The following is a 27,595-nucleotide window of genomic DNA, read 5'->3' as shown; positions in this document are numbered from 1 at the left end:
TTTAGGGCGCTTCCCGTAAGATAATTGGACATTTTTTAATTCCATAACCATACATATTTGCAATAAAACTACTGTGGGTGGTCAGTGATTTACTGCTATGTTAAATGTTAAATATTATTGGAACAAATTTGGTTGCTATTCGTTACGGTGGCAAAATTACTAGTAATAGAATTTAATTTTTATTTGTATAGATTATAACTATAATATATAGGGACGTATTTTTTTTTTTTAGTTGTAACCTGTCAGGGGTGCGCCCAATGCGTTACAACTGAGTTAGTCATTCAAATATAAATAATACCTACAAACAACTATTTTTTTAAGAATTTATTTACGTAATTCTGCGTGAGTAAGAAATAACTCATTCTGCGGTAAAAATTATAAATTTTATATCAACACATTTAAAAAAGATTTAAATACACTTAAAATATTTGTTATTAAATTTTAAAAGAATAAATTAGCAAAATAATATGCATGAAAAAAGGAAAACAATAGCAATAAACATAGTATATAATATATGTACTATTTATTGACTTAATTTTTAGTTAAAGTTGCATGAATTTATTAAAAAAAAAATTTTTTAATTTCTTTGCAATTATTTCCCGGTAATTTTGGTTTATCATTAAAAATTTTAAATGCAATATATTTTAAAGAATTTGTGCTAAATTTCATAAAAACTAATTTCATAATTATGTAGATCTTTCCTGAATTTTAATTTAGTATTAATGATCGATTTTCTCCCTAGAATTATTTTGTTACCATTATTAGTTCATATTTTGGTGAAATATATTGGTGGAAATAAGCAAAATTCCCGAATGCAAAACTCATGTAAGATGACTATGAACATGTCCATAATAAATGCTTAATCTAGTTTTATACGATAATATATTTTGAAACCTGTATAAAATTATTTACACTGATATAAAAAAATATTATATAATCAATATGGTTTAAAAAAATGTAATTTTTGTTTAAAAGTAGATCTACTTTTCATATTATCACTTTTTGTAATTAGAGAATTATTTACAATAATTGTTATAATTTATTATCATATATTATAGTTAGTTTTTTTTTAATTATTGTTAATTTGTTTAATTTCATCCATTCACTAAAATGGATCAAATTAATCTGCATGTTGCTTTGCATATCTTTGTATGCTTTAGAGTTACATCTTAACACTGTATCATCAACATACAGTTGAATCCTATCTGCAAGTATACATAGGATTAAACCATTTAAATATAGATTAAATAATAAAGGTCCTAAAATAGAATCCTGTGAAATTTCACAATATTAGCTATTTTTTTTTATTTTTAGTTAAATCTCTACTAATATTTAGAATAACTTTTTATTATTTTTATTTTCTAGAGTTTTTTTATAAATTGTTTTATTATTTTTTCATATTTTAAATTGCTTATTGTTGGCATCATTAAACATTGTATTATAGTAATATATTTTTTTTCTCCGATAAACAGTTATAGCATTTCTAAATAGATTTTTTTCTGGGTTTAAATAATGCTAAATTCTAGCTTTCATTTGTGATGACAAATATTTATATTCTTAAATCGTGGAACATTGGCTATATTTTGAATTTCTGAACTTTTTGTCGAGGTTTTATATCTACTTTTACTTGTAGCGGTTTTAATTTTATTTATAAAATTATTAAAGTCTCGATTAACATTTTCTAATAATTTAAAGTTGAAAGATTTTATTATATTTTGTGGTTGTCTATAGCTATTTTATATTTCTTGATAATTGGTTCCCGGTTGTTGGATATTTTTATATATTATCTAGACATTCTATAGACAATTTAATTTGATCATTTATAGCATTAACGATATTATAATTGTTTGCTATTAGATTAAAAATTAACATAATACGATATATCAATGCATTGGTATCAGTGCTAAACATTGTGTATAAAAATTAGTTGTTGTTGAACATATTTTTTTATGTCTATGTTAAAATATCATAAAATTATACTTTTTCCTTTTATGTTTTTCAACACATTTTTTAAAAAGGCTGAAAAATCATTATGTACACAATTTAGAGCCTTATAAGAAATGTAAATGTTTAACAACGATTGATCCATCCCTGTGATGTTTATTCGAATGGCAGTGAATAAGTTATTATTATCTTCATTAATAATTTTAAAGGTGATATTATTTTTTATATAAAAACAAACTCTTCCACCTCTTTTAAATTTTTATATAAAGATATATTTTAAAGTATAACTTATATGCAACTTCTATGTTAAAAAAATATTCTTCACCATAATTGATTCATGTCTCTGTAATCGCAATAATATGGTGTTTATTTTTTTAATTCTACATATTGTTTTAAACGCTACGTGTATTGAGGTAAGTTATATGGAGAAACGAATCATTAATGGTGAATTCAGTTATATGATTTAACTTAAACTTCGAATTATTCATAATTATATCAGAATTCATAGATAGAGCTTAGATGATTTCTTATTTTAATATAATTTTCTTTTTCATAAAGAAAATTATATTCAAATATCATTTAAAATAAATTTTAAGCAGGTTTTTCTATGCCACGAAGCGTATAAATTTTTTTTTTAAATTATCATATTGTTATCTTTACTTTATAGATGTTCAATCTAAAGTTAAATGAACAAATACAAACATACAACTGAAGACTTAATGCAAAATAAAATTGTAAAACTTAAAATTTTAATAAAAAATTATAGTGATTCCAAATCTTGTCCAATTATCTTCTGACAAAACTTCTCGATTAATTTTGAAGTGTTGCCGAAACTGTATTATTCTTGAACAAAGCTCTTATTGGGGTAATCAATAATTAGATTCATTTGCAAAAACCCGCGTTCACATTTCCTTAAAAAAAATGGGAATAGAATTCAGAGCATTATATCAAACGCAATTTTTTTTCATGATGTATTTTCGAAAATGTATCCGCAAAATCCACGAATCATTTTTAGAATTTGTTTAGTAATCGTTTAGTGTCTCACTGACATGTTTTTAATTTCAATCTTTCCAAATGACAACTGAACATCAATATCTTCAGGCATATTTTGGTTAAATTCGCGAGCCCAAAATGTAATATTTTTGCTATCTGGCGAGATTTTTAAGATTGCCTCTTTCAATGTAGAATAAAATGTTTTCGACTCAATAGGAGGATCACTTTTTTAATTTTTTTTGTGGTGTGAAATGTATAGTAGCTGCAGCACATTTATAATAGTCAACCTCCTGAATTTGGCCAGAAAAATGCATAAAATACTATGAATTTGAATGAAATAAAAATATTTAAGAAAACTGAGTGGTCAGTGATTGCTGCTAATACCAGAAATTCTAAGGTTTCAAAATCTAAAAAAAACTCAAATGTATCGTAATACATTTGAGTTTTTTTTAAATTGTATTTTTTCTGATAAAAATATATATCCACCAGTGAAAATGTATTCTAATATGATTGCACTGAAATAAAATATTTTAAAAAATATTTTCGTAAAAATATTTTTTGAAATATTTTATTTCAGTGAAATCATATAAGAATACATTTTCACTGGTGTATATATATTTTTATCAGTAAAAATACAATTTATTTTGCACGTTCTTGTTAAAATTTATAATTTCAACTTTTCTATACGAAATAATATAAACATTTACATATTTATCATTACTTATTTACATGCGATAAATAAATTGGTTGTATTTTTCAGTAAAGGTTTATTTTCACTAATGAAGTCCTAATACATTTTTACTAGTAGCGATATATTTCTACTATCAAAAAATTAAATTTAACTGATAGGCGCTAGTGAAATTATATGCTGTTCTAAAATGTCAATTTGACCTAATGAAAGTTCTGAAACTAATTCTAGTCTTAAAACTTTTATTATTTCAAGTGCAAAATACAAACTAAGCCAATTTATCTCTCAGGGTATAAATAAGCGAAAGAATAAATACACACATCGCATCTAAAATATTGCTCCATAGTTTGTCTGCATTTCGACATTACACTATGTTTTAAAAATATTATAGCTATCCTTACCGATATTACTATTGACTTCTACTATAATAAGGCTGATCAAAGTATATTCAAACAGAATTTTGGATAATAGGAGAGCGCAAAAACAATTATCACTTCTCAGAAGTCAAAAATTCACGTCAAAAGCAATAAAATCGTGTCGGCGGCGTCGCAGTGGGAACACTCGTTAACAAGCGTTCCCACTGCGACGGCGACGACACGGTTTTATTGCTTTTGGCGTGAATTTTTGCCTTCTGAGAAGGGATAATTGTTTTTTGCGCTCTTCTATTGGTCCAAATTTGATTTAGATATGTTTTATTCGTTTCTCGCTTATTATCAGTCCAAGATAACCAAGGGTTTTCACTGCGACGGAACGATTTTACTGCTTTTAAAAATTTTAATTATTCCACATAGCCGAAACTATACGAAAACAAGATCAGGTTTTTAAAAATTTTCCAGTTTTCAACGCCTAGTAATTCTTTACATACATGCAACTCTAATATTTTCCGATGACGCATAGTTTATCAATAAATTTTCTTTATAATTTCTCTGTCAGGAATTTTTTCACTCCACTCAAATATTCGATCAGTTCCAAAAATAAGTTAATTTGTGAATTCGATACAGCATCGAACATACACAATGGGGTTGTGTTTTTTTTTTGCTTATGGTGTTTGCTTTATCAATTATCAAGGAAATTAATTTTTTCGATTGAACAATTTCTTTAAATACCATTTTTCTCATTTCATTACATATATGGATTTACAATATTTATGCATGCGTTTCTTTCAGTTCTTGCAGATAAATTTATATAATAAAATAATTGATTTTTCTTTGCTACTTTATATGCACTTCCAGTTTTTTTTTCTGTTATTACATTTTACAAAAAAAATTTAAAAAAATATTTATATTTTTTCAAATTTAGGCTTTAGAAAAAAATTATCGCTGCTATGTGTGCAACAGATTCTCTGTGTTTATTACGCAACAGTTGAGACAAATTGTCCGTTGGTACGTCTATAAGGCGTTTCCGAAGTGGGTCGCTCTGTATTACGGATGTGGATATTGACAAGGTGTTGATGAGACGAAATGTTAAATTGAAAGTGGAAATCTTCAGACGAACTGTCTGAGAGAAATTGATTCCTGACTGCCATATTAGACACTAAAGTTCACCGTTTTTCAGTGAGACGACCAATCAGATAAGAGTGGCAAATTTCTACGAAAATAAATTTCTGTTGGCTGATAAGGCAGATTGAAAATGGTTATGCGCGTTATGTACTCTTAAAGCTACTAATCTTAATCATGATTTATGTCGCGTATATAATCCGTTAAGTAGTATCCCACTGTTCTTTTATGTATACGCAAAAACTATTTTTTTTTCAACGGTAACAAATGTTTTTAGCGCGAGAATTTACTTTTTTTACGATGTTATGTGGTAATCTTATCCAATTATACAAAGAAAATGGATCAGTTGCTGAACCTGACACCATCATATAATAATGCATTTTAGGATTAATAAATAAAATAAAATAAATTTATATTTTATTTATTAAATTAAGATGTAAAATATCTAATATTTTTGCGGTACGCGGTCAAATTTAAAAATTAAATAAGATTAATAAATATAATCTGAAACAGTTTGAAATGATTAATAAGTATTTATTACCTGAACTTTGTATTTTTTTTGTAAAAATAATGTTTCAATATAAAATAAAAAATATAAAATTTATTTTTCGTGTAAACTTAAAACTATTTTATATAATGTAACTTGATATTTAGTTTTAAATTATTTAAAATTTTAATAAATTGTACTACTGTTACTCTCTGAAAAGAGAAAGATAATTTAATCATCTCTATTTTTACGTTACAATTATAAAACTTTACCTCAATAAGGATCGAACCCTTGACCTATTTGCACAAATACTTGTACACACATAGATCTCCAGCCTTTAATTCATAATATTAACGTACAGGATTTTCCTTCAAGTACTTTTTAAATCTTGCTAATAAATAATTTTGCGACGATCCTAGCTAAGCTTTTAGTGACTAATTGAAAGTTATTATTCATGCGAAAAAACATTTATTTCATTCATTTTAAATTAAAAATATTATTTCCCTTTTTGGCTGTAATAAACACGATAACCTTAAATAGTATTTATTTTCGAGTTCTCAATATTTTCATTATTAACTTTTGTATTAAATTATGATATGTTAGTTGTTATTTATTATTTAACCCACGCAATGTCCAAAAATAAAGGCCACAAACCGAAATACGTTCGCATACGAGTCGTAAACTCGACTATGGCATAATACGTAATTTATTGAAAATACATTTCCTCGTAAACATGTAGTACATTAATGGTATATATTTACGTTTGCAATAAATTTACGTTACCATCGTATTGTTTACATTACTTCAAAACTATAATTATATAATATGATGTTTAATATTGCAAAACGTAATATAAAATCATAATAAACAGGTAAACGTTATAATTTAAACCTTATTATATATAAAATGTTTATAAACGTATCAAAGGGCAGATGCTTTCGTTTTAAATTGATTTAAAAAAAAGCTTTTATTTTGAGCATTTTTTTATGTTATTAAACGAGCTCCTAAAAACACATGGGTTATTGTTATAAATAATTTATGATTCTGAGAAATGTTCCCCAGGGTCAAAAGCAACGAGTTCGTTGCTTAGTTACTGAAATCTTGGAAATAAAAACAGGCCTCAAATCGCAAAGCTATTTATAATATCTTTATTAACCAATACACGATGTTTGTTTATTGTACGATATAAACATGTTATCGTTAACTATTAAGAATAATATTACCTAAAATATACAACGATACTTCTTAAATATTTTTCTCTGCCTAATTTATCAGTTTTATTTCATATTATTTTATAATAGTATTACTGTTCCTAAGACTCCTAATAAAAATTTCAATGGAGTTTTGCTCCGGTTCATGATTTTTATTTATAATAAGTCTGCCTAAAGATACGTGGTTTATGTTATATTTAGCAGCTAGCATTAATTTAATAATTTATACTTTACAATATATACATAGATTAAAAACTATTACACTAATAACTATAATCTCTAATTAATTTTAAATTATACTTCTGTCTATTGTTTCGAAAGCTCTCTTGATATCCAAGAAAAATGTTCCAATGATTTTATTTCTATCCTTGGCTACTAATTACCAATGCAGTCTCCGTGTAATGTTTTTTTTAATCTCAATTGTAGTTCACACATAATATTTTTTGAAATAATAAAATCCTTTAATTCTTCGATTACTACTTCTTTCATCACCTTTCCATACAAGACAACATTTTAATTGGTTTCATTTCCTCAACCTTTTTAAGTATAGGTATAATAGTAGCAATCTTTAAATTATCAGATATTTATTTTTTTAAGAGTGCTAGATTTACTAAATAATGCAATTTATTTCTTAGTATTTCCCGTGTTTCTTTATTTATATTCACATTTTATTAATCACTACTGTTTTTATTTTAAATTTAAAAATTATGTTTTAAATTTCTTCGAATTTTACATTAAACGTTTCAGTATTATATTGTACATATTTATTGAGCTGATGTATTGAATTCACAATCTCTTTTATACTCTCAATCGTTTTTATATATATTAAGATCATATTATGATCTTAATATATATTTCCAGTGATCTCTATATTTATTATGTCGTTTCTTTGTATAGGATTAATTATTTTTATACCGTTTTCCACGTCATATTTTGGTCATTTTTTATTTTATCTATCGACTTTTTATACCATTTTTTTGCTATTCCTAATGCTTTGACTGCTGTTTTATTTAAAACTTGATGTTCTACTCATTTTTCTTTTATTATTTTAAATATTTTATATGATTGTTGGGTTATATTGTATTTATATTTTGTTCTAAAATTACATTGCCTTTTTATTTTACTATCCATTATATTTTTATAAATTATGTATTAACATCAATGTTATCAACATTATAGTCACATTTATGTATTTTTATTCATAATTGGTTAACATCTATTTTATGAATTATTTTATTTGTTTTTACGAACAGTGTTTAGCTCATAACGAAACTTTTGTGATATATATTACATGTCTATCTTTGTTCGAACGGAACTTCCGAAAACTACCTAAACTATAATAAATTTCATTAGTTAAAAAGGTTATATTGATAGCAAAATATTATTTATGTTACAAACACACATTTAATTTTGACTAAATTTGGCAAAAAACTATGAAAAAAATATAGAAATAAGAGCTTTTATAACAGCTGTTTTTACACTTGTTATATAAAAATTATAATTAAAAACACATCAAATTCCAATGTAAAGCTCATCTTTTGGGCGTACAATTTCAACGACATTAAGTTAAAGCCCTTCGCCCCCATTAGCATACAAACTAACCCCATTTTTTTTTCATCAAAGCCTTACAGCATGCCTTATATCACCGCATTGCATTTGAGGTCATGCTATCGCGTAAAGAGGTCAAATTATTAAAGCTTACGTGTCAAAGCTCCGGCGCCCACGCGGCGAAAGCTCAGTGCGTGGGCAAGCCAAGCTTAAAATAGTATTCAAGCACAAATAACGCTCCAGGCAAAAACCTTCCGGACCTTGCTAATTTATCCTGCCGAAATTTATAAACAAATACATGCGGGTAATTTGGCTTCTGGGAAAAGCTTACTAGCGCCGAAACCTCCAGCGAGACGCACAATAATTTCGCCTTGTCGAGTGTTGTAAAGTATTGTGGGGATTCTGGCAAATGTGTAATGGTAGATATTAATCATTTTAGTATTGTGCACAGATTTGAGGACTACTAGTGTGTACTTGATTTTATAAAATATTACAAAAGCCTAGTTATATTAGGTTTAAAAACCAGTCTTATTGACAAATTTTTTTTTAATATTCATAAGTACAAAATAAATATTTCATTTAAAAATTGATTGTACGGAGATTGATACAAATGTTTGACCAAAAAGCTTATAGGATTAGGAACTTAAAATTTGATAGCGCAGTCTCTGTATGGTTGCTCAGTCTCTGGGTGCGATTATATAAGTATATGCCTATGCTGATTATATAAAAAAAATTATATAATATTGGCTTTTATTTTTTTTATTAGAATATGCTATTTCAAGGCATAAGCATCTGATAAGCATATAATAGTAAACCATTACAAATATTTAAAACTTTAAGATAATGCCGTTCGATTTAACAAATGCGCATTCCTCAACAAATTGAGTTACAAAAACGCCCATATATTTTTTTTTAACTTTGAATGGAATTTCGTTGCAAATTTAAAATACATGGTGAAATAAATATTAATTTCTTTTGACAGAAGATTTCGCAGCAAATATTTTTTTACCTGCTTTTTCGATAAAATGGACTATATATAATATTTCACATCTGCAAAATTATAAAATAACATGAAATTAATTATTCATGTTTAAGATGAAAATAACACACAATATAATGTGATTAATGTATCAAACAATCGAGTTAATTGACAGGGAAAAATAACTAATATCAAAGGATTTCGATATATCATAGATTTTTAAGATAAAAAATTGCTGGAAAAATATGTTTCCGAATCATAAGTCATTTTGTGGACTTAGAAGAAACTCCTGAAACTTTCATAACTGAATAAGTTCGAATATTGAATAAATTAAATACGATTTCAACAATCAAGGTATTTATAAGTTTGTGGAATCTCACTCAGAATTTATGTCAAATGAAGATTTGATTGATTTATATCAATCAAATCTTCATTTGACATAAATTCTGAGTAATAAATAAAGACTTTCACGGTCAAAAAATAAACGAAACATGCATGTGCATAATCATCATGAAAAAAAGTTATAGCGTTTAACGCTACCTCCAATTCAAACGTTTAATGTGACCTTCAAATAATTACCAAGGAAATTAATGTAAATATTAATCAAACCTAAAAAAATATGAATTTTATAATGCTAATATTACTATATATTTTTAACGTACAAAAACTTTGTCGTATGTTTTGATTATAAATATTTTAATAACAACCAATCTAAACTTTAATTAATCATCTCAAAATTCATCCGTGTTATTAGATGAGATTTTGAATACATAATTAGAGACAATCGATCGAAACTGTAATTATACAGACAAAATAGTTATTGAAATACGTTTTGGATTCTTACGGGATCGAATCAACGAAAACTATATAAATAAATATGAAAATTCACCCTGAGAGGATTTAATTTATTAAATTTTTAGCATTCAATTCGGAAACTGTAAAATAATTAATTGAAAAACCGATTAAATAACGTGAACCAAACAGGTTTATACTTACACAGGTGTTTTCAACTATATATATATATATATAAAGCTATAGAGAGAATAGTTTAACTAATAACATGCCCTTAAAGCCTAAATCGATTGTTGCGGTTTAATAAGATTAAATTGATTATATGGTTTAGTTTATTATATTTAATATTGTCTAAAAAAAATTATATATTATTAATATATTTTTATACCACAACATATTTTAGAATCTTCATATGCCATTATTTATGCCAGTCTTTTAAACGTCGGTAAAAATACTTTTTGACATTTTTAGCATTATCCTACCTTTGGCAACAGGTGGTCCGCGAATATATGAAATTTTTCCCTCCGGAGAATGCACGAGGGTATAATTTTAGAAAAAATTCAATTACCCAGCAACGTTTTCACTTTATGACGCATATGTTGTATTCGCTACAGAATTATTGAGTGCTTTTGTGAAATACACTGGTGTTACAAAATCACTTATAATTGCTTTTCTAATTATAAATTTAATATTACTTCGTTGATTTAGATTCACCGCAGTTTCATAGTTTAACTCTCAAAGCACAAGCTTTGGTATAATTATTTCGATATGTATCAATATTTACAATGCAATTAAATTGAATATTTTATTATTTGCATATAATAATAATTGTTTATTAAACCTATTTTAATCAAGTTAGCTATTCTGTTCTTTAAAAAAATGGTAATAACGTTATTTTATGAATTTTTTTTAGCAACAATGAATTTGTTCCTAATTTAAATCCTTTTATTTTTTATTTACAGCAAATAGTAAGTTTTTATCGTTTATATTAAATTTTTAACTTTAACTTTTTAGTTTGAACTTAATTGAGAAACATATTTTTTTCTTCTTATTCTGTCTTATATAAATAACGTTATTTATTGATTTTAACTAAAGTTATCTTAAATAGTTTTATTTAAAGACTTTTTATCAATTACATTAATATATGGTTCGAAATTTTTTTTTATCAATACAATTTTTTTTATCAATAAAAGTTTTTACATGCAATCATTTATCATAGCTTATTACTAAATATTTAGTAAATAACGGTATTTTCACGCGTATTGCATATTTATCGCCTCTTGCTGTAAAAATATAATTTTGAATGATATTGCTTAATAAAATTATTATGTTTTCTATTGCCACAGCTTCTAATATATTTTTCTTTTATATTTTTAAATGATAATAACGTTATTACTGGTTATTAATATTTTTTGCATATAATCGTTTTTTATTGGATATTTCTCACCTAATGTGCGTAAATATTTTTTTACGATATAATTTTTGCATTTAATTTATAATCTATATTATTGCAGTAAATAACGTTGTTTATCGTTTAAAATTACATTTACTCCGTCTAACAAAGTTATAGAGTTTTGCTACACAGTAAACACAAAATTAAATTATAGGTGTTTTCACCTTACTCGTAACATAAAGTTATTTACGCCACATAAAGTTATTTGAATAATTTATAATTTTTACACATAATTACAAATCTGTACGTTAGAAAAATTTATTACCATGTTTATTATATAATTTTGCTATTATTTATAGCAATCAATAAATCTTGTTCTTATTACTGATATGTTTTCTATTATATTTTGAAACAACAAATCATATCTTTTGTAATTTATCTTCGCTAAATGATTAATTACTCTCATGAAATATATATATTTTAATAATATTAATCGCTATTTTATCAAAAACGATGGCGATGTACCACAGTACTAAGATTATATGCCAAAAGTAATTATAAGTGAGTGATTCAAATATATTCATGTATCATAATATGAGCATTTTATTTATCTTTCAACATATCAAAGATACCTTTGTGAATAATTCTGTCTGAGGTGATTAACATAATAAGAGTTAAACAAATTTGTATGTATAAGTATTTTTATAAATTTTCTGTTATGTTAAATGAGTTTTATCTTTTTTTACATTTGAATATCAATATTTATTACCATTTTCTCTAATGTTTTAGCTAATTTAATAATTTCGCTCACCTTCTTAACAGTAAATAAATCTGGTTCTTTAGAATCACTGATATATAAGCTTTATATTTAAAGATCACATTTATAAATATCATGGGTATTTAAATTAAATTAAAAAGAAATATTAAATCGAAATGGTGTACACCTGTTTTAGGAGCACATGCCGCTCAAAGAGTAATCTAAAATAAAATAAAATATTTTCAGACCTAATTTATTCTATATGTTTATTATATTAGTAGGATGCAATAAAAGGTTAACACATATGTATATATATTGAGCTGAGCATTTTTTTCATAAATTTTCTTATATTTATTTTTTAAAACAAACCTGATTATCGTGAGATTGTGCCAATACTTCATGATAGATAATATAATATACAAATATACAGCAAAAAAATATATTTTTCACTTAAATTAGATGTTTAACATCTTACGGAAATTTTTCTAACTATTAATAGCTATCGCCAAAAACATCCTTGTGTCTGTAAAGCAGTATATAAATACATATTTTTATCTCTCTCTCTCTCTTAATTTAACCATTAAGATTGCTATTTATCACAATATTTACTAATTTACTAATTATTTGTATAAATTTACTTTCTTAGCAGTAAATAAATATTCTAGTATTAGGATCACATTCCGCATGAAGAGTGACCTTTTTTACTTAATTTATTCCGGCACTCAATGAACTTTATTTGTTATTAATAGTATTAAATTCTAAATTTTTCGGTGTGAAATACTGTATTTAAAAAAATATCTGTAAAAATGTTATAAAAATCGATCAAAATATATTTGTAACCTAATTCTGCAATATTTTGATTTTATAACTTATAAGTTTATTTATTAGTTATTTGTGACACAGTAATAATTCATATTATCGCTATTCTTAATTCTTTAAATATCGAAAAGTTAAAGATAAAATATTTTAATATTTATATAAAGTTTAGAAAAATAAAAAAACACAGTTAAATAAAAAATAAAGGTTCATACGTAGCAAAAATATGCGCTTCGAAGTTTATTTTAATTATATCTTTTATCTATTAAAAAATAATTATGTCATTTATATTAATTTAAATTTGTTGAAAATAAATACTATACACCGAAAAAATCTACAGTTGCACAAATATAATTTGAAAATATGTGTATTTTTGGAATTTCTGCAATTAAAAAGGTTTTTTTATATTTTGATTGTTGGTTATAGCTTGTTATGGTCATGGTTGTTGTAAATAGCATAAAGATGACAATATATATTTTGTCAAACAAAAAAAGCACCACAAATATTTGAATAACCAATAATTAAAAAAAACGGTCAAATAGTTTAATTAGAGTTTTTGATTTTCTAGTCAATATTAACGATTCGGGGCTGAGTGAGACTTTTTTATATTAGACTAATACATTTATTTTTAGAATAAATAACTTCGTAACATACATTGAGAATTGGTACAATTGGGAACGTCGTCATTATATGGAATGCTGTTTGGTACATGTTCAATTAAAGTATTTGACACTTACCCTTGTTTTTGATATAATAAGAATCAATGGTTTTAGTGCCTAAAAATCTTATACATTATAAATAAATATATAGGACATATATCCATTATTTTAATGTGTTTTTCACAAAAATTAACCTTTTTAGCGTGCCTGATTTTAATGCACAACATTTCGAATTTTTCTTATATGTGGCACCTATTTATGTAAGTAACTATTGTATCAACAAATTAAGGTGTTCTTCAACATTAAATTATACAAAAAAAATATATGACAAGGCTTAAGGTTTCATGACTCATTTAGGTACCCAGTGCATACTCGCGATTTTCTTGATGACTTCTATAGGTGTCATCGGCAATCAAAAGGTTAAAATTGGTTGTAATATTTATAAATTTTTTTTTAAAGCAATCAGAAGCTCTGTACTTTTTTATAATAATTTAATATTTGTTTTAAGTAAAATATTTAGCACTCTCAGTATCGTTACTTATTGAATCGTTTTTGCGCAAATGTTTAATTTTTTAGCAATTTTAACTAATCTTTCGTTTCACAATGAAATTATATTCATTGATATTTTAATAATTTTTATTACTGCGTTCCATTTTTAATTTCGTTCATTTTCAATCCAATATGAACAACTTTTTATACATTTGTTTAATAAGCTTTAATATTATATTTCTCTTGAAATGAAAAATCATGCTTTATGTCAAGAAATTTTAAGCAGACAAAGTTTTTGTATGACAAATAGTCTTTGTGTTGTTAAATTAGAGAAATTAAAAAATAATATTTGTACTGGATTTAAATTAACTCATAGTAAGCTTACAAGCCTTCTTGGAAGCAAATCTGGCAAACAGGCAATTACCCATTTCAAACTCGTAGCGGGCGAATTAAATTCTCAACGTCGAGATTCACTAGGATTTCATTATAGGAGGTCGTTTGCGGTCAGCTAAGTAGAGCCAGTAACGATCGCACGTGACCCGAAGGTAGAAGCACCGAAGCCAAATTGCATACGAATTGACGTCTATGAAACGACAGCGAAAATCCCCAGGTGGCCAATTTATGGCCAGCCTGTATAATTAATTAGCCTCGGACAAGGAGAGATAAGGGCCTTCGAGAGCTCGTAATTAGCGCATTATTTCAGGTAGTACTTATTATATAGGATAGTAGAGTGGCTTTAATCGCATATTAATTATAACGGGACCTTTTATCGAAATCCGATATAGCATAAGATAAAAACCTTAGTGTTATATATTGTATGTATCAATATCGTTTTCTTCCTAAACTCGCAAAGTTAATTAGCACGTTGATCCATATAATGTGTTATTAATTTATTTTGATAAAGAGTTTATGAAATTTTGTATCGTCTAATTTTCTATTCATATCATACTTTCTGCTTTATTTAATGACGAAACTCTGAAATGATATTCAGATAAATTGTGCAAGGTACCTACTCTGTAAAATTATTTGGGACTGACCGGTTTTAGTGCAAATTTCTTTGCTTTGCTACAATTTATTCCGTTATTGGTTCTTGAATAAAAAATATATATTTATTGTTAATATTTTGTTGCAACATGGCAGCTATTAGTCTAATTCGTTACAACGGGATAACGCAATTAACAAGTATGTTCCATCTTTCTACATCATAAGCCTAAAATAAAAATAAAAATTTGAGGGACACAAATCTATTAATTTTTTAACATGTCGGTACTGGATATTTTTACCTTATTTATTTATTATTTTAAACTATATATTGGATACTATATTTTAAAAATAAATATTTCCAATTTAAAAATGTAGTATCTAACGTATCGATTACGCTTTCATTTCTTTCTGCGTTTATTGGATTGCTTTTATTGCTTGTCTCGGTGTAGCGGAGCCTTTTTGCAATATTAAACATTTGATTTCTTCGATAAAATCTTAGCCAATACCATGCTTGCAATATTACGTAGGCGTTTTACATCGAGACTTATAATTATTAACCACAAAGTGAAAAGTATATTAAAAAGCGTTCCACTACCGAGGTTTTTCGTGTTATTTTTTTATTTTCGCTCGGTGTACTTTTAATATCGCAAATGTTGCATCTGATATTGAAACTTATGACCTAATATAAAAAATACGTTTAAGGATCGCAAAAAAAATATAACCTAATATTTTGATAGCTTTCACATTTAATTAAATTTATCAAATTAATTTAGATATATGGTGTAAGAAAAAATAAATTGAGTTTGCATAATATATACATAAATTTAAGCATATTTTCAATTGTAATTATACGGCTTTTAATAATAAAAAATTGCAATAATGAATTTTAAAAACCTCATTTATAGCTAAGCACACGCAAACTCTCTGAACTCGGACATATATGTATCTGCATCTTTCAAAAAATCAAAAACTTGTCATAAAGTAATAAAACCTTGTCACAAAAATCTTATTTTAGACGTTTATCTTATTTTAAACCAATAGCAACTTTGGCGTAAATTAATAAAAGCGAGCGGAAATGGTCCGGGTCATAAAATCACTTAAGGGACAAATTTTAATAAAAAATACTTCTAACCATCGGATGCGGGCTGTCCGTGTCCGATTCGTTAGTTTTGAGCACGGACAACGAATAGACAAATCTGTGCCTTTTCTCGCCGCACACGATCAGATTTGTCCGCCAGGCACCCCCGATGCACAGATCTGTGAGATGTGCCCGCGCGTGTATGGCCAGCTTATAATATGCGGATTTCAACCGTTTGTTTATTTAATTTTATTTTGGAGGTCACTCTAACAACCATATAAACGAACAGAAAAAATATAAACCTGACTTAAACGCGAGGCAGCACACAACAATGATAAAGAGATCTGATGATCTTAGAATTACGGCAATAATTGAAAATATTTCACAATTACTTTCTTGACAGTACTAACACAACTTAACTAACTAACTTAACACTACTTACTGACAGTTATAAACTTAAGTTTCATTACCATCCGTTTGCTACAGAAGTATTGCTTAAATATTCTTATAAAACTGTGGAAGGGTTTAAGTAACCTGCTCCTTTTTTAATTTATATGTAATTTTAGTTTTGAATATTTCAAACAATCAAAAAGAAAAATACAAGTTTCGATAGTTAAGCCACATACAGCATATTCGCAGAATAATAGAAGAGAAACGTGATCAAATAATCGCGCTAATAATTAAATATATTTAGCATATAGAAAAATGGGCTTTATGCAATACATTCTACCTTGAGCAGATTACTATTGTTATTTGACTCTAGGTTACTGATCGCCGGAGTGGCTATCTAGACCGCTCTTATAAAAACTTGAATACATTTAGGGAGTGTGTCTAAAATTGCAAATATCTTCATCTGAAATTTACCAGAGCTGTCTCAAACCATCAATATAAAATATGTGACACTGGTCACACAGATGAGAGACTCCACAGAGTAGTGCATGGAAGTTAAGAGATTGATCCAACGTGAGAGACATCAGCACTCCATTAAAATTACAGCTGACAATAATACAACTCGATACGCCAGTGAAGACATTTATATTTCTTTATAAATGAAGTAATTTATATATGTTAATAAATTTTTTACAATCAAGTAAAAAACTCAATATTTTATTCAACAATACAACAAACGTACCACATATCATTATATGAAAATAATCCAACATTTTTCCATATTTCCATTTTACAATTAATCCTACGTATAAAATCATTAAAAAAAGCCCACAAAGGAAAAATATTTTCTCATTGAAAGCTTCATTTGTGCATAGAGCACAAAAGAAGCATCGGGTTACCTTTAATCTCGTTACATAGAACGGCTGGACCAGAGGACGTTTTCCTTGACCCGCACTAATGAACTTACTTTTAATGCCCCTTTTTCCTCTCACATACTCCCCTACGCCCGGATAAGTTTTCTCATTCACTCACCTTCAAACTGATAACGTATATATTTTTTCCAGCCGGAACTGTACAAGAATGAATTAATTAGGCAATCGTCCACCGACTCGAACGATTTGGAGTTTTGCGGAAAGCTACACTTCGCCGTCAAGTACGATCAAGAAATTGAAGGATTGGTTGTTAAAGTAAGACAAAATCCAATCAAAAGTGTTGCAAGTATCATATATATATATATTAATTATTTTTTTGTATTTTTTTTTCATAGGTTTTAGAAGCTAGAGACCTTCCGATCAAAGACGTGACTGGAAGCAGCGACCCTTACATCAAAGTCTTCTTGCTTCCCGATCGCAAGAAGAAATTCCAGACAAAAGTCCATAGAAAAAATTTAAACCCTGTTTTCAATGAAACTTTTATATTCAGGTATTTATTAACTTTGAACAAAAATATATTATTTGGCATTGGGAATTTTGAGGATCACTTAACAATGCTTTTGATTGCATAATAAAATTATTTAAACCTTTAGAATAACACCATGCTTCAAAAATAACGAAAGTTTTGCTGCCCTTAAATTTGTTAAGTTGCCTCTTAATATTCTCAAGGGTTTAGATATGGTTATAAAAATCTACAAAATAGCTTAAATCTAACTTAACCTAACATTACTTCTAAATCATGATATTTTTTGGTATCTAAGTTCATATGTTATAACTAAATTAGATCTTGATTAGATATTTATAGATAAAATTAGATTCCATCCTTTATTATGTTAACTCATATAGGTAATATTACAACCTAAGTTAAACTTAAACTATATTAATACCTAATCTACATGAAAAGTTAGAAAATTATCACTAGATTATATTAGGCTATGTCGCTTGCTTTTTTAAGGAAAAATTCTAGTCATACCTTTGATTCAATAAAGTTTCTATATATAAATTAAGTAAAATTAAAATACCGACTTATGGTTGAAGTATCTAAAAACATATTATAAGGTTTTACTATTTTTATTACGATATGTAAGATTATAAATTGGGCACATGATTAAATTAGATAAAAAAAACACGTATGAATTAGATGAGAACTTTAAAATTTGCTTTTGCAGGGCTAGGTTAAATTTAAAATTCAACCTATGATTAGGTTTAAAAATAGGCTTGGTTTGACTGTCGACATTTAATTATAATTAGGTTAAAATAATTTTATTAAGATCTCGTCTCTGATACAATTAATTTTTTATTGAATTAAATTTTGTTAAATGTGAGTTAAATTCAGCCTATGCTTAGGTTAAATAAAAACTTGTTTGATAAATTTTAATCACCATTGGCTTTAATAAATTGTCTTATAATTAGGTTAGAATATTGAGATTTTAATCTCATCTCTGTGTTTAATAACACTAATTTGTGTTAAACTATTTTTTTAGTTATGCTAGATTTAAAATTCGGTATTTTGTTTAGTTACAAGAAAACCTCATATCTGAGCAAAGAAAAACAAATTATATTTGATATTAAATCCAATCTGTACTTTGGTTAGATATAAACTAAGTTAAAAAAAGTAAAAACAATACTATTATGTTTAATATGAAATCATTCTTACGATAAGATCAAAATAGGTAAAACAAAACCTCATATTTAATTCGATTTAAGAGTAAAAAATATGCATCTTCTTGACTTAGATGAAAATTTAATAATTTAGTTGCTTAGGGTTAGATTAAATTAAAAATAAGTCCTATTATTAGGTAAATATTAAGTTAAAAAAGTAAATACATTACTACTACTTTTTGATAGATAGGTTTGATATGAAACTTTTTTTTTGATAATGTTAGAGTAGTTTGATTAAAATAATATTTCTATGTCGAGTTAGAAATTTGGCATATACTCGAGTCAAGTGAAAATCTTTTATTTGGGTTAAGTTACAGTTTTATCGTTTAATTTTGTTAGGTTAGCTTAAATTTAAATCCAACTTCTGATTAGGTTAAATGAAAATCTGACAGAAAAATAAAAAAATATCACCACTTTCTTTGTTTTAAAACTCGGTGTATGATTAGGTTAGAATAATTTAATCATAATACTTTTTATATGAGTATAATAAAAAACACCTCAACTAGGTTTTTCTACGTATTTTTAGTTAAACTATTCTTTATGTTAGATGAAAATTTCATATTCATGAATTTTATACATTTTAAAGAGCTCAAATTTCTTTAGTCAACAATACAATAACCATCCTTTTCATTTCATAAAAGTCCTCCTGGGTGTTTAGCAGATTGTAAATTTCTGCATATTTTCGCAGTGTCAACTATGAAGAGCTCCGCCAGCGCCAATTGCAGTTTTCAGTATACGATTTCGACCGCTTCAGTAGGCATGACTTAATAGGTCACGTGTCCCTCAGAGGGCTCTTAGAGAGCACGGACCTCCAGCAAGAGATAGAGTACACCATGAACATCTTGTGTGCGCCGCAGGTTAGTCTTTTTATTTTTAAAACACATTACCACATACGTAACCCACGTGATTTTCAATAAAATCTATCTTATAAAATACTCGTTAGCGAAATTCAGGAACAATAAAATTACTATCATTAATATCATAGTTAGGAGAAACATTAACGGGCTGAGATTACATCATTGAGGAACGCCTCACTGATTGACTCGCCTTGTCAAAGACGTTCCTCGTACTCAATTAATACGTTCGTGGGAAATAAGTTGCCATGTAAGGGGTTTAATTTCGAATGCTCGTATTTCGAGAACTTCTGAAGCAATGTCAGTATATTGCTGTTTGTCGGTTGGTTGTATACGGCTTTTGCCTGACGAGAGCTTTTGTTCGATGCCAAAGCATCAGTCGAACTGAAACGTCAACGTAATAAATGCGAGTAATGCGATTTAACAATGCATTCGCGAAATACTACCGACATGTTTGTGTTGTAATTTAACTACGTATTGACTTGTAACTTTACATTAGATAAACATCACTTTATTTTAATAATTTTTTTTAAGGATTTTTTCAACACGACTATAATCGCTGCATATATAAAATTTACCATAAGAGATACATGTACCCAGGGCTTTTTTTAAACAAAAAAGGAGCCGGAACTCACTTTTTGTCAAGCATTTTACTAAAGAAAATTAAATTCAAATGTCTTATAAAGCAGCTTTTTCATTGCCACGAATTGCATAAGCAATTAAACAAAATTTATATGAGAGATTTATTTATTTCGAAACTTATTGATATGAGAGTATTGGTCAAAGTGTATTTAAATCGAATTTTGGTCAATAGGAGGGCGCAAAAACAATTATCACTTCTCAGAAGTCAAAAATTCACGTCAAAAGCAATAAAATCGTGTCGGCGCCGTCGCAGTGGGAACGCTCGGTAACGAGCGTTCCCACTGCGACGGCGTCGGCACGATTTTATTGCTTTTGACGTGGATTTTTGACTTCTGAGAAGGGATAATTGTTTTTTGCGCTTTCCTATTGGTCAAAATTCGGTTTAGATGTTCTTCATTTGATTCTCACTCATTGAAAATCGTAATACCGTAGCTTCTTATCTTTCCATATTTTGCATCCATACTTTACATAGCTCCTTATAATATCAATATTTTCATATTTTTTGTTTTCGTCCTTTTTTAGTGAAACTTTTGATTGAGAAGTAACCGAAATTTTCTTTCAGTTTTTAACTTGAGGTTAAACTTTACACTTTATTTGCGTTTTTACGTAAATATGTTTAAAATAATTATTGTAAATATTTATTTTAATACAGAAATAAAATGATCGTCAATCGCTTTTTAAAAATAAAAATTCTGTCAAAAATGTTGCCATTCCACCACGTTACATGACAAAAAAAGCCCTGCATCAACCTCTTAAATTAAATAATAAATTTACTACTTCTTAACCCTTATTTGTTAGTATACACCTGGGAGTGAATTATTCTACGTTTATTTCCATTCTTATTTAATATTGCATTTATAGTAAGTAATAACAAAAAAATTAGTGATTCTAATATTTTTATTGTTTTGATTTATTTCAACACTTTTCTATTCTTAAATTGTTTTAACATATATTATTCAGGTTTTATGGAATTTTTTAATATGAATACAGAGGGTTTTAATATTTTTTAATAAATTAATATATAATATTTTTTATTATGTTAATTTATTTCGTACTCTTTAATTTATTAGTATTATTTGGTACAGAAATCATTTACAACAAATTTAATTTTAAAAAATATTATATAATTTTAATGTTTTTAAGTTATGTATGTAAATATATAACTATCTGGGGCACCTCAAAACAGTGATGATCGACCGCCGTACATGTACGGCGATACTTCTCAAAGGGTTAATAGACTGTAAAAGCACATTCAATTATTATTGTCTAAGTTTTTCTTTCGCTTAAATTGTAAAAAGATATTTAATTTTTTTCCTCAAATTAAATCTAAAAGCGTTTTGTTTTATATTCTTGTTTTTTATTGAACTAAGATAATAGCTAATTGTCAACATAAAAATGATTATAAATCAGTAACATTTATATGAGTAATTCTGTAAAAAAAATATTGTCTGAAACAAGGCAATGCGATTTAGGAAGGCAGCTAATAAAATATCTATGAATCACTACGATTCAAAAAATAAACAAAGTAAAATATACCTTTTGTGTTATTTAATAGTGAAACAGACATATATTTTATTAAAATATTTATATTAGCTTAGTCTAATTGTTTACTATTTTTTAACTTAATATATAATTTAATAAATATTATTTATTTATTAACGATAATTGAATAACGATAGAGCACATTTCCAAATATTATTTTACGTAATTCATACACTACCCAATGTCCGTATAATCACATTCAGAAATACACAAATCCGTAATTTGTGTACAACGTACATAAATGTTTCAGTTTCATAATAACCACAGTTTCCCCACTTATAATGAATTGATTTTAACTAGACATTCGATATCAACGACCACATCAGCTAATTTAATTTATTCGATATGTGACTTTTGAGAAATTCTTTACATATACATTACACTGAATAGAGCATATTATATTATAAAAGATCTGCAAATTTTCTTTTTAAAAAAATTGTCAATGCCTAATGTACATATATTTGTCGATTTCGCATGCTAACTTTATATGTGCGATCACATCGCAAAAGAAAACAATATCTTATTTTTATTTGCAATTCTATTGCGAATTATGGTCGTTCATTGCATATTCCCCAAAGTGGAATGTTTTCGTTCGCTTGTCAACGTGTGAGCAGAAAAGAAAAAACTCGCTTATGCAAATGTTACGTTTATTATTGGATAAGAATAATATTTGTTCATGATGGCGGTTCCAAAAATATATTCGAGTTATTTTTATGTTAAATATGAATAGCATTCGAAATATACAATAAAAAATGAGGGACAACAGAGCTAGATTAAATGATAATAATTAATATTTTTGTCGACTATAGACTACAGACAAATAAAATACACATTGTTATTTCATGTTTTTAAAACCGTATTTTATATATGAGGGAAGTTTTTTATAAAATATAGAAAACGTGCGGTATTCAATTCATTTTTAAATAGTATCGAAAATCGAGTTCAACTCTTGAATATTTAGAGTGATTGCTTTGCTGTGCCATATCGGACGATTGAAGTGAGAATGACCGCTTTTTTAATTCTAGAGTCATCTTGATCAATTTCGTGTAGCTCTATTCCAAAACGAAAGTATAGCAGTGTTCTGGCTTTTACCGGATAAATCTTGTATTATATTAATATCGTTCTTAAATACATATTATATAGATCTAATAACAATATAAAATATTTTTACTCATATTATATTTTATATATGTAAATTAAAATATTTTCTGACAGATTTTATAAACCATGCAGATGACATAAATATGGTACCACTAAATAAACTTGCATTGTTCAAGGTTTTTATTAAATCAAGCACATCCGACTATGGATTTTTCTTTCTCTATGTAAAACATAGTATTATATAAACATCACATATGTGCAAAATGTATATTGTGTGTATCAAACCACGTTGTGTTTCAAATGTGCATTTCGATACGTGTCTCATTTATTTTAACGAATGTTACGTATTCTATGTTAGTCTTAGGGTAGTTGTAGGATACAACTTTAAGTAGTTTGTAATATAATACTGAGATTTAAATAATTTTATGCCGTAACACAAATTAAAAAAGTAGCATAAACATGACATATAAATAGAATTTTAATGATGCAATCAAAGCGTCGTGATAAGATTACGTGCGCGTAACACGAGAAACATTATAAGACTTTGTTAGATGTAACAAAATATAACATTATCCAACCTCTACTTGCACCCATTAATAAAGACACTTAAAATGTATTTTAATACCTTGAGAATTAACAATGTGTCTGTTTAGCTTCGTACAAAATATGAAGCGCAAAAATCCAGAGATATAAAATAAGCTCCTGAGAAACTTTATTCTTGTATAGATGTAAAAAAGATAGATTATGAAAAAATATCTTGAATGAGCTTATTTAAGACGGAAAGACGTTTAATTTGAGCTTTCGCTTTGCTGAGACTTTTATCGCGATAAAATCCCGGGAATGACGTCAGAGGGCCTGGATAAAGACACGTTTCGAGCTTTCGCCGAGGTCAGTTTTGCGGTTTATTTACAGGGCTTGTTCTAAAGCGCCTTAATTAAAACTTACGACTTTAAACTGCTAGACGGCTTGGCGCGTTATGACACTCCTAAATAATCCTAATAACGAAAATAATTTCTTCTCATAACCGGTGTTATATATAATATGTATGTTTGATATTAAAGTATTGGTTAAATTGTTTTATGTCATATATTTGCATTTAAATTTTATTTAAAGATACTTTTATTACGAATTTAAAAAATGCTTGTACAATATTTGTATTGCATAGAATTCGGAATAGTTTTCGTAGACATTAAATAAGCAAACTTGTTTAAAGCAATATTTGTTTGACATTCATAATAAAATATTCATAGTCTGTTTTATTAAATGTCACTAAACTCTTATTCTAAATAGAAAATATTATCTTTAAAAACTTGTTAATAAGATACAAATTTATATTTGTAGTTTAATTATTGTATATTTTTATGACAATTTAATTTTTGACTACTATTTACCATTCAATTTTTTTTATTCATTTAATTTGACTATTATTTTTGCAGATAACAAATAAAATTATCGTTCAAACAGTCTTAAAAAAATTTCTATCACTAAATTTAAAGAAGTTTATTTACATATGAAAAGCAACTTTTTCATAACAAAAATTTCACTATAGTGTTTTTCGTCAGTATATTTTATATTATTTTCATATATAACAAGTAAAAAATTATAATATATTTTAACTTTACTTTACATAATAAAAAAAATAAAATTGCGTGACAATAACTAATTATTTTTTCTCCTTTTTGCAATTTGTTTTACTATTTTTATGCAATAATATAAATAAATAAACTCAAAATACAATAAATAATTCATAATATGGTAAATAAATAGATAAGATTATATTTATACATATAAATACTAATCACTAAAATTGCGCTAAAAATAGAAAACTTATTAATATTATATAAAAAAAATTAAAAACGGGTAATTTCTTTTAATTTTAACATTGAAAATTTTAATATTTTTTTAGGGGCTTTTTGTGCTTAACTTTTAAGATGAACGTCGCGATATAAAATTTAAATAAGCATTTGATATTTGTTATATATTATTTCTATCGTTGGTTCTTTTCACTGAACTAGACAAAATATATTTAAGTACTTTCGACAAAGCTGTTAAAAAACACCGCGAAGCATCTATAATATTTGTACATAGATTTTCGCTTAAACTTATTTTGTCACTCTATTCGTGAAAATATTGCGTTTGCTTTTATTATTTCTTAAAACAACACAAATTATACTTTGTCTGCAAAGCATATTTTTCTTTTCAATATCCAATTAAATCTTAATCTTAAGCGCAATAGTTTACTTTTTGTATATTTGGTGTGCCGGAAAACGATAGTTATCAAACATTAAATACATTTGTTTTTTTTAATATTTGGTAATAAAAAAATATACAAAAAATTCTTTACTAAATATATAAACGGTAAATTAAATGATTATAACAAAAAAAACGGTATTTTTGTTGATTCGATAGTGTTATTTTAAAATACCGATATGTACTGTCTATATGGGTATTTAAAACCAATAAAAAATATGTTTACATGGATCTTAGGTTTCAAAGAAAGTAGAAAATATATTATTTCGTCAAGGAAATTTGATAATCTGAGCTATACGTAGAATTATAATTCAATAAATTTTTATTTATTTTTTGTCGAGTAGGAAGAAATTTGAGTCTTTGTCGAGCGAGTTTTAAGTATGATTGGTATATGTCAAGTGATTGCTAGTTATTGGTGATGAGACATAGTGTCACATATTTTATAATGATCCTTCGAAGAAGCTTGGATGAATAGGAGATATTTAAAATTAAAATCTAGTCATATTAGTAATTAGCTCTACGTCCAGAATTATCCCCTTGAAGTAAATTTATATTTTTATGTGACCGTCCAATTATTACAAAAAAAATATAATTATTTATTTTATGCAGGTTTATTTTTTAGAAGAGTTTAGCAGCTTATAATAGAAGGGTTCAACGATTTTTGTAGCGGCTTTAAAATGTCTACGTGGCTATTGTGCAATTCCAGGTTCTCTTCCAATCTTTAATGTATATTGTTTTGAGCCAAATTATTATTATTTGCAGATTATAACCACTTTTATCAAACATCATATCGTTGCTTTCTAAATATTATTCAATATGTTGCAAAATACATATTTGTAAAATTAAGGATTGTTTGAGATTGAACGTTCTAAAGTAGAATTCAATTGAAGACGTTACAATTAAAAGAATGAAATTTAATACACATTCATCTTGCTTTACGCAGCCTTACAAAATAATTATATTGCTTTTTTTTAATAAAGAAAGTAAATATATTAATAAAAATCATAATCGAACATGAAATGAAAAATTAATTAAAATTTAAACATATCGAATTTTGAATAGATATGCTAATTATCATTTATCTCAAATCACTCTTTACGCAGCATGCGACCCTCAAACTATGGTATTATACTCCGCCATAATTTTTCGTGTAACGCAAAATATTATTTTATGCATTTTAAAATTTATGTACAAGGTTTTTTTTATTTTAATTTGTAGTCCTGATATCAAAAGCAAATCCATCAGCGATTAAAAAAAATGTTTATTAACTGCTAATAATGTAAACGAAATTATTTTATTGGGTTAAAATAGGTGAAATTTTTTTAATCATTTATTGCCATTGAAATATATATTTAATTAAAATATATTAAAGTCGTCGTTGTTGGTGCAACGTTTTCAATTACTCGAGACTTGTATATTCGCTTTCCACTACTATAAACGCTTCGCTACAATACGCTATCTTTAAATCGGATCAATATTGCAGATAGTATCATTGAAATAAACGTCACTGACCTCTTGCTTCCTGCGGCAATATCGCAAATCTGAGATGAAATCTGGTCGAAAGGTCCAAAAGCACAAACAAGACGTCGACACGGTCGCATAATTGGGACGACCCCGTGAGGGCAAGCACCGAAACAATGGCGGTTCGACATACACAACCCATTAAACTAATTGCTGTCAAAGTGAAATACTGCCCGGAGGAAAAGCGCTCCATTAGAACTGATGACACTTTTCGTTTGAGGGTTTTTAACGATGCGCGGGTCAACGGGCCCACGTTGTTTCAGCGGCCAAAGACGAATTGACCTAGAGAAAATCGTTTGTGATGGAAAATAATTGTGACGAATGGATGTTGGTGGTTATTGCGACCTTTTGAATAATTTATCACGGGGGCGTTTGCCAAATAAAATG

The 27,595-nt window shown here is 26.8% G+C and overlaps 1 protein-coding gene across 3 annotated transcripts in view; it reads left to right on the top strand.

Annotated features, from left to right (window-relative positions):
* LOC148237190 (synaptotagmin-10-like) overlaps positions 1-27,595 on the top strand; it is a 118,503-nt gene that overhangs the window by 36,112 nt on the left and 54,796 nt on the right. For all 3 annotated transcript variants that reach the window (XM_088183628.1, XM_088183630.1, XM_088183629.1), the window contains exons 5-7: positions 17,769-17,891; positions 17,972-18,126; positions 19,987-20,155. In XM_088183628.1, coding sequence (XP_088039754.1) covers positions 17,769-17,891; positions 17,972-18,126; positions 19,987-20,155 — 447 coding nt within the window. The remainder of the gene's footprint in view (positions 1-17,768; positions 17,892-17,971; positions 18,127-19,986; positions 20,156-27,595) is intronic.

This window comes from Plectrocnemia conspersa, unplaced genomic scaffold, assembly GCF_051122295.1.
Source record: "Plectrocnemia conspersa isolate PC_06_02 unplaced genomic scaffold, ASM5112229v1 ptg000003l, whole genome shotgun sequence".
NCBI lineage: Eukaryota > Metazoa > Arthropoda > Insecta > Trichoptera > Polycentropodidae > Plectrocnemia > Plectrocnemia conspersa.
This window is presented reverse-complemented; position numbering and strand designations above follow the sequence as displayed.